General features: G+C 35.6%; 1 protein-coding gene across 1 annotated transcript; it reads right to left on the bottom strand.

Moving 5' to 3' along the window:
• Positions 1-2,218: 2,218 nt before the first annotated feature.
• LOC121971512 (FACT complex subunit SPT16-like) lies at positions 2,219-7,122 on the bottom strand. Its single transcript, XM_042522819.1, has 2 exons — positions 6,985-7,122; positions 2,219-5,738 (listed from the first exon to the last, which is right to left on the bottom strand). The coding sequence occupies exon 2, from the start codon at positions 5,688-5,690 to the stop codon at positions 2,505-2,507; it is 3,186 nt and encodes a 1,061-aa protein (XP_042378753.1). The 5' UTR covers positions 5,691-5,738; positions 6,985-7,122; the 3' UTR covers positions 2,219-2,504.
• Between the last annotated feature and the right edge of the window lie 2,583 nt (positions 7,123-9,705).

The following is a 9,705-nucleotide window of genomic DNA, read 5'->3' as shown; positions in this document are numbered from 1 at the left end:
AGTAATTTGATTAGTTAAAATTGAATCACCTATTTTAAAAGAGTAAAGAATAATAAATTTAATGACGTATTTTAAATTATAATATTTTGAAAACAAAAATGATATTGAAAGTAATAGTTATTTAAAAGTTAATATAATTTTTTTTTCTTTTTCTTTATATGATTTACATAAAATATCTTTTTTTTTTTTTTTTTTGCATCAATTGAACTTCCTTCTATGAATTCCTTTTTAAGTTAGAAAAATTCATTTGATGATAAAGTGTATTGTATTGGATCTTTATTAGAAGTTTATAAGCCTGTCAATACTTTCTTTTCTTTGCTTAGCTTTGGTTGAGTTCTCATCGAGTTATAAAAGTATGACAATGTTGCTGACGATGGCAAAGCATTATGGCTTTAAGGATCAAAGTGGAGATTGTTGTTGATGAAATAACTTCAATTATGAGTGTTGTGATTATTGAGATAAATCAATTCTTCTTATTAATGTCAAAATTCAACTCCTCGCATACATTATTTTTATAATTTTTCCAAAATTCAAATGAAAATAATATTCACAATATTGGTATGCATTCATGTTCATGAATAAGCACACTACAATAATAACATATTGAGTAAAGAAGCCTTGAAATCTAAAACTCACTATTGAGTGCAAATTGTATTAGATAATTGAGCATATATTTTGTTATTTGTTTAATAATATGTTAAATAAAATTTTGTCAAGATTGATCTAACTCAGTGAGAGAGTCTAAACAAGTCAAGGGTGACTGAATGCATTAGAGTATGGGCGGAACCACCCATGGGCTAAGGTGGGCTCCAGCCCCACCTAATTTTTACTTATCATTTGTTAAATTTTTTATCCAGCCCCAATAATTTATGGATTATTTCTATTAACTCTCTCCCCTTTTCAATCCCCTTTTCAATTTCCAACGGATTACCATCCAAAAAAATTATTGAAAAAAGTTTGAATTAAAATATTTAGTAAGAAATGGTGAAAAACAAAACTTAATTCGTGTAGGTCATAAGTGAGTCATTCTCCTTCGATTTTAATCATTTTGTCAACGATTTTTTAGAATTTGGGTCATATGCGTGACCACTTTATTATAACCCAAATCGATTTTACTTTATTTTTTGAAGAGTTTTCACCTTGATTTTTTATCCTTGGTTTGAGTTTTCAACAGACGATTGTTAAAAATTTTCCCTACTCAATTTAACTGATTTTGAGAGTTTTGAATATTGATTCCAGCTTGTATTGTTCGATTTATGGGTTGTCTTGAGTGAAAATTTTATCCGTTTGATTTATTTTGATTTTCAACTTATGTATCGAGCAAATATTGTTTATTGATTAGTTTATTATTATAAGTTCTAAAATTATATAATTTTAAAGTAAAATATGATAACTCTAAAATTATGCCGAATGCTGCTAGTGATGTTTTTAGGATTTTTCTGAAATGTTTATGATTTTGGAGCTGCCGGAATAGTAGTTTACACCTAATGTTCCAAATTTCAAATTGCAACGTGCGACTTCTATTTTAAAGGAGTTTTGCCTGATTGGAAGATTTGAGCGCTATGAGAAAATATGAATGTGATTCCTTAAACTGACATAAAAATCTGTCATTTGATACATCATCATCTCAAAATAAAACACCCGGACAGGTGCAGTGGTTTGGCCGGCAGATTAGACAATCAGAGTTTGAAATGTATTGTCGATAAATAACAGATCCAAAAATAACTGTCAAGATGGGACTCTACACATACTTTTTAAAATTTATCCTAATATTCTATAATAAATTTTCATAATATCACTCAAAATTAGTAAGAGAAAATTCAATATTAACTGAAATAGTTAATTCGGTCAATTCAATTTTAATAAAACTTTGATTTGATTTGATTAGTCAATACTAAATTGATTTTTAATTAATTTATAGATCGAATTAACCGAATGTTCACCCCAGCTCAAACCAATTTCAATCTCAATCAAAAACCATATTTAATATAAAATAATTAAAAATATATTAAAATATTTAATATTAACAGCATACAGCATAAGATTTTTCCATTTAAACTGTGCCGTGCCGAGCACAATCCCACATTGGTCCAGACAAAGTTGACCCATGTGAGACCGGGAACGGCCAGTAGGCTGCAAAACTGTTACCTGGCTCGGGCCCTTTACTGGGCTTGGTTACAGTGGCTGAGTCCAGTTGCAATCTCTAGACACACAGAACTAAATAATACTAAATAGATAGGAAATCAACACTCAGCATCCAAAACAAGTTCCAGAATCTAAATTTACATGATGAAGTTGAATGCATCCGTGTTACAACTTAAGCTAATTCAACATAATTAGACAACTAAAACAACACTAGCACATTAAAAAAAGATTTAAGAAGTTTGATACCAAGGCGTGCTCAAAAACAGGGGAATCTAATGCTTCGGTTGTAGCCTTTTAAGTGGCAATATGAGCAGGTAGGTCCTTTTCAGTTCCTCCCGATGTAGGAGTGTGCGTGTGTTTCAGTTAAACTTTGGTCTCTTCCCAGGGACTCCCTTGGGGACACTTCTTTCCAGACCACGGGACTTCCCGAGAGCTTTCACCTTCCTCCTCCGCTTCTCCTCTTCACTATCAGATTCATCACCCTTCTCCCTGTCAGCATTGCTCGCCTCCCGTTCCAACTCCTCCCATGTCTTCCCTTTCTCCTCCTCTGAGTCCTCGTCCGATTCCTCGTCCTCGTCGGATTCCACCAATGATGCACTGTCTTTGTCTTCATCTTCGGAAGCGGACTCTGGCTCGACATCAGATGGCTCATACCCTTTGTCTGATTCCTCAGTATTATCAGAATCTGATTCACTGGCCTCCATGTTCAAAAACTCCCATCCGCCATCTTCGATGAACTTCTCAGGGTCCTCGACTATGGTTTTCAGAATTGGCCGCCAGTTGAGATTCAGTCTGCTCTCGTAATACTTTAGATCTGTAGTGTCGAGCCATTCCTTAATTCCATCAACGGAGGAGGATGGAATAGAATCTATGCGGAGGACATCCCTTTTGAAATCCTTAAACACAATAGTCATGTCGAAATTCTTCTGCCCGAAACCAACTCTTTCAAGATTAACTATCTCGATCTCACCTAAGGTAACCACCAGGAAGGGTGTTTCAATGAGTTCGACCAAACAGGTTGAGGTTGGAACAATGAAGGCCGACGACTTGTGAGGGACTCCATGGAACCCAAGCTCCCGTAATGGCATATCAAACTCCAAATCAAGACCTTTAAACTGTGGTTGCGCCCAGATATCATGCACCTTGTTGACAAAGCTCTGAAATTCCATATTTATCTTATTTTTCCGATCCCTTTCACGTTGCTCTTCCTCAATCTCATCAGGATCAAGAGCTGATCTTCTTCCACCACCCAAAGTCTGTACAACATCCATAACTTCAACATAAAACTGAACATCCTTTGTCTTCTTGTTGCCCACCATGATATGATTGTGAAGGTGAAAGTGCACCAGTGTAATCATCTCTCTCTCTGCAGGCTGGAAGAAGGCATGCTTGATGTTCGCAAACATGATTTCCACTCGCTCATCAGGTCTCGATGTAGCATACCGAAACCCATTTACATGAGCCTCCAAACTTCCTGTGAGCTTCCTTCCACGACCACCGAATGAAGGGCGTATCCACAAGTCTGGTAGCTTGACTGATTTCATTCGGTTTCCAGCAAGCTGCAGTTTCTCTTGGGTAACCAAAGTGGCCCTTTCAGCTCTCTCAGACTCCCTTGATGTGACATGTCTCCGAAGTGTTTTGATTAGCTGAACCACTTCACTGGTATGCCGGGGATCCTTAGACCGAAAAGTAATCTCTTTGACATAGATTGCACCTTGAAACTTGAGGGTATTGGCATCATGGGGATTGAATGGTGTGCCAGGCACATTGAAAATAATTCGGATGGTGCAAGTCCCATGGTCCTGATGAGAGGTCACACTCTTCACTGTAGAGATATGGAAGGGGATCATGCTTCCATAAATTGGTAAAAGAATAGCCTCGTTCTTCTGATCTACTTGTATAGCTAGCTGTTTCGCAAAGGGTATATCATTTACGTTTTTGTAAGCAACTAGATCACTAGATGTTTTGGCCGGGCCTCGGCCATCACCACTTGCAGACCTACCAACAGCCAGCCGCCTAGCAGTTTCTTCATTCTTCTGTCGAGCAAGCTCTGCCTGGTGCTGTCTTCTCAACTCTTCCTTGGACATCTCCTGGTTATCCGATCTCAGAGTTGCTTTGGACGCAAGCACCCCCTTGTTGTTAAGAACAGCCTTTACACTAGGCAGCTCTTCCTCCTCTTCCTCATTAAATGAGTAAGCAACATCCTTAACCGCCTTGGAACAGCTTGCAGTCAAGACCTCAGGAGGTTTCTCGCTAACTATAACAGTATCAGCCAGCAACAATGAGTATATCTCAGTCTTAGGATTTTTAGTCTGAGCCTGGAGATTCTGGAAACCAAGAGACAAGTTGAAAACCATTCCGGGTTTCAACAAACGGTCATTTTTTGAATTTAAACTCAATCCAGACTCACGAAACTCAAGCCCTATTCCAGTTCCAGCAGACTTGGTAAGATTTGACAGCAGCTCTGGAGCTTCCTTCTGAACTACTGCTATGGCAGCTTGATAGGCAGCACCAACGGTATTTCCAGGTTTCAAAGAACCAATCACAGCATCGTGAGCTTTAACCAACACATCATAGGCCTTAATCTGGGTCGCAGTTGCATCAATCAAAAATGTCCTTGCAACATTTGAGCAATAACTGTTATAGCGTGAGCCAATAGCACAGATGATAACGCTAGTAGAATCATAATACAGATTATCATCATTGCTGGATGCACTGGGTCTGAGATCAAAATGCCCTCCACTTTGGAAGATGGGAGGATAGCATATATCGACATTTTCTGCCTTCAATTTAACCTTCACCTTTGTAGGGTTGAGTATTGCCTTTTCTGCATCATCCATCAATGAAGAATGGGAAACTTTCTTTTCCTCGTCAATGGCCCGCTCAAGCTTTGGAACCACAAAATTTTTCATCACTGATGAAGTTAGATAGGCAGCTTTCTTGATGCAGGTAAGTTCTGTGCCATCTTTTACAGAAAAGAGATCAGAGAAACCATTTGTAACATCAATAAGTTGTAAGGTCGAGTTCCCAAGCTTCTCAGACCAAGTTTCTAGAAGCTTCCCTTCTGGTGCCTCCTTTGAAATGTATCCAACAATAGGGGACTCTGATTTTGACTGTGCACGAATAGCACGAATAGTATCCTCCATCAGGGCTGTCCCATCATCATCCTTTGCCTTAACATGTATTATAAGATCAAGTCCAGCAGCCTCACGAGCAGATTTTTTTACAGTGTCAAGTAGTTTGGCCTTCTTTTGACTACATATGAAATGAATCTGCTTGTCCATGAAAACCATGATGGTTTCTGGAAACTCATAACCAAGTAACCATATATTCAAAGCTGAGGATTTAAGGTACCGAAGATCTTCAGAAGTAGGTGGCGTAGCAATTGCAATGGCATCTGCAGAACCCCAAAGATTGGGTTTATGATCACTCCAATGAGTGTAAAATCCTTTTAGCCGCATGCTGAAGTTATCAAGATTGATAGTATAAGCAGCAGCAGCAGCAGAGGCTGGTGGTTTTGCACCTCCATTCTGATGATTGGCCATTAGAAATCACCAATAGAAACTCATAAGACGTACAAAAGTGCAAACAACCTGAAAAGGAAAAAAACGAAACAAGTACAGATGAAAATCTAAATTTTGAAAATATCTAAAACACAGAAAGAGATTGCATAAAATAATAGGACAAACAAACTTATTGAGTAAGTGGATAAACAATCATAAAACAATGTTCACTGAACAATAATTTTTATAGCAAAGATCAAAAGCAGAAAGATTGATGCCGTATGACAAGTATGGACTAGACCAAAGAATTTCTTATTTTTCAGCAATGGAAACTAAAAATTCAACAACAAATGATCCGTCTTGAACTATCAATCAATAGGATTGCAAAATTCAAGCATTAGGAAATGAGACAAAAGTTTTATTATTAAAATGAGAACTTCAGGGTACATGCAAAACTAAAACACACGCATAAAAAATTCAACATTACAATAATGCCAAAACAATAGGATCATTAGCTAGCTAACACATATGTCGTTACTAGAAAAGTTAACATTAGTCCATGCTATCAAATTGCAAAAGCTTATGGTGTCGAAGTAATGACTACACTTCAAAAAAGTACTAATTGCCTTGCGTCTCTGGTGTACAACTATTATATTCAATTAAGGTTCCAAAAACAGATAGTAGTAAAATAATTGACATTTTTTATGGTGAAACTACCAACTACCTCACAACAATATAAGCATGTAACTTACCTTCCATCTCTCTAAGGCTGTCTTCTTCTCTCCTATCCCAATGTAGTTTTTTAAAGAAATCCAATCTCTCTCTTGTTATATATTCATCTAAATGAACTACTGCAAACTCTTCTGCACAATATGGTTCTAATAAATACTGAACCTAGCGTGAAATTACCAATTTCCCTCAAATTACCGAGATTAAATAAGTAGCAATAACACTAGGAATCACAGGATCTGAAGTTCATAGCACGCAAGCAAAGGCCTCGAGCAATCTACTAGAACGCAATTTTTTTTTAATTTGAAAATACTCAGATCCAAGATCAAAATAAGCAATTGGAAAGTGCGTTAGGGTTCCTACGTCCTATTATTTACCCGAACACTGCAACCAAATCCCTAATCTGGAGCAACAATAAGAGAAACGGTGGAAAAAAATAGTAAAAATTGATGCAATAACTGGAAAAAATATGGCGAAAATCAACCGCTCAAAGTGACCAATAGAAAGAAAAGGGCCGATTAAGACCTAAAAACGAATGAAAAAAAATACTATTGTTCTCGAGTCGTGAAAACCCTCGAGAACGGCAACGAGGAGAACAAGTTCTTACCTCAACAAAGGATTTCGCGTCGCGCACAGGATCGAAGCTCCAAATGAGGAAGGAGGCGATTAGGTCATCGGGACTTCGTTCATATAGCCACTTCGCCAGAGCGCAAGCGGAAGCCCCTCTCTCTCTCTCTCTCTCAAAGAAAATTCCATTTCACCCTAGAAATTACGTAATTTTCAAAATATTACCATATACTTTAAATATTATCACAATACGTCAAAATTTTCAGACCCTGAAAAGCACTTGGAAAGAACGTGTAAATTTTGGGGTTGATATGAAATTTTCCCTTAAAACAGCTCGGCTCCAAACCTTTTTGTACTGAAAATTACCCGCATGTTTACCCGCCTTGACTTGGGTTCAAACAAGCCACTATGGAGCGGGCCCCAAAGTGGAAAACACTACGTGGTCCACTGGAGACGAGTGCTGACCTGTCGCTTAATCATTGTGCAAAAAGATGGGTCCCGTCGCCCAGCGGCCCTAGGCCTGGCCCCACAGGAATTAGGAGGAGGTAAATCAGCAAATATGATTGATGTGTCGCTTAATCAGCAAAGAATTGAAAAACAAACTGGCAGCCCAACTGAATTTTGTAGCTTATTGACATTCTTTAATAAAAATTATTAAAAAATATATTTTTTATCCATAATTAATTTTTAAAATATCTTCTTTTTCTCCCCTTTAAAATCATTGTAATCAAAATTATATTAATTTAATTAAAATTGTTGATACCTTACAGTAGTTTCAATCTAATTTTGATCAAACTATAGCATCTTTAATTAAAATTGCTTTAAAATAATATAATTTTGATTTTAAATAGTATAATTTTGATTTTAAATAGTATAATTTTAATTAAAAGTTACTTTAAAATGAAGCACAAAAGTGTCTTTGAATATTGAATTATGGATAAATTAGTATTTTAATTTTTTTTTAAAAAAGTTTTGTTTTTATGATCATTTACTTATTACTAGTTGAGACTAAATTCAGAATAATGATCAAATATATAAGACCTAGAACATTCAATGAAATCATCTCCACGAATATGAGAAATCTTATGGACAAAAGTAAATTATAGTTAAGATGATACGAACAAACAAAGCCAAGAATAGATGTCCTAGACCAATTATCCACAATATCTATATTAGCCCTAAAGTATATTAAAAATATATCTACCGGTTTTAATTAACCTATATAGGACAAAAAATAAAAAAGAGCTTTTTTTATTGGAATAGTCATAAGGGAGATTTTTTTTTTGATTTATTAGTAAAAGGACACACAATCCAAGTTAGTACGTTTTTTTCCCAAAACTACTTTTATTTATTTGTATTGTTGTAGTAACTACGGATTTATAACTAATATAATATGAACATTTTAATTTTGATCAATACTAATAAAATATGTTATAGTACTTGTAGTTTATAGTTACTATAATATAGATATTTTATCTTTGATCAAGGCCAACATTATATTATGATAGTACTTTTACTTTGATCAACATTAATAATACTATGTTATAGCAACTACAGTTCATAACTCTTTTAATATAAAAATTTCATCTCGGATCATTATTGATCAATATTGGTCAACACATATCAACATCATGATATAGTGCTCCGAATCATAACTACTACAATATAAATAATTTATTTCTAATCAATATCAGTCAATATTATATTGTATTAGTTACGGAATTAATAACTATAAAATTATAATTGCTATAATTGTACGGTGTTATATACTATTATAATAATATTACAAATAAAGACAATTTTTAAAAAGTAAGATGGAATAAATGAAAAAAATCCTTTTAACTATCCTAATAAAAAGAAATTGTCTTTTACTTTTAAAGGAAGATTAGCACCAACGTCTGTACTATTTGGCACACGATGTTATGATACTTTTGTAAGATTAACATCAACGTCCGTGCCACTTATCACATGACCATAACTTCTTGTGAGTCTCAAAAATAAAGTTGGAGGGCATATATATACATTATATATACTCACCCCTTCTATCTCATGCCAAAATTTTAAAAATCCAAGGCCTATCTCAATCATGGGTTTCAATAAAAAACTATTGATGGTTTAGAGAATTATGATCGGAACTATTTCAAGTCCTATGGGTTCATATGGATCACAAGAGTCTGAATATGCCCTTCTTTACTCTTCTTAGACCTTTCTAGCGTTGTTTCAAATGATTTGCATCTTTATGCACATTGTGGTGCTGGTCTAAGAAGATTAACATCATGTTGGTACTAATTTTTTGAAACCAACGCCAAACTTAGTGATCGGAAGCCAAAGCCACGTTGGTATTATATTTTCAAGACCATCACCAATGTGGTGTTGCTTTTGCAACACCAACACCACGTTGGTGCTGCTTTTGCAAGATCAATATCAGCGTTCGTGTCGCTTAGCATGTAGTCATAGATTCTTGTGTGAGTTTTAGAACTATAGTTAAAGGGCATGTATATATTCTATACACTTACCCTTTCTATCTCATACCAAAATTTTAGAAATTCAAGGCCCCTAGCTCAATTAATGGGTTTTGTTCAAAATCCATTGATGAGCCTAGATGACTTTGATCGGACTCATTTTAAGTCCTATGAGTTCATATGGATCATAGGAGTTTGAATATGACCTCCTTTACTCTTCTTGTGGTAAAAAGGTGATTCGCTCACCCCAGCGCCCTCGCCAACCCGTCCCTAGGCCAACACGGAGGAAGTAAATCACG

Source organism: Zingiber officinale, chromosome 4A, assembly GCF_018446385.1.
Source record: "Zingiber officinale cultivar Zhangliang chromosome 4A, Zo_v1.1, whole genome shotgun sequence".
In the NCBI taxonomy this organism is placed as follows: Eukaryota; Viridiplantae; Streptophyta; class Magnoliopsida; order Zingiberales; family Zingiberaceae; genus Zingiber; species Zingiber officinale.
This window is presented reverse-complemented; position numbering and strand designations above follow the sequence as displayed.

What these genes read in the sequence shown, in the direction of transcription:
- LOC121971512 (XM_042522819.1), bottom strand. Translation starts at nt 5,690, where the DNA reads ATGGCCAATCATCAGAATGGAGGTGCAAAACCACCAGCCTCTGCTGCT.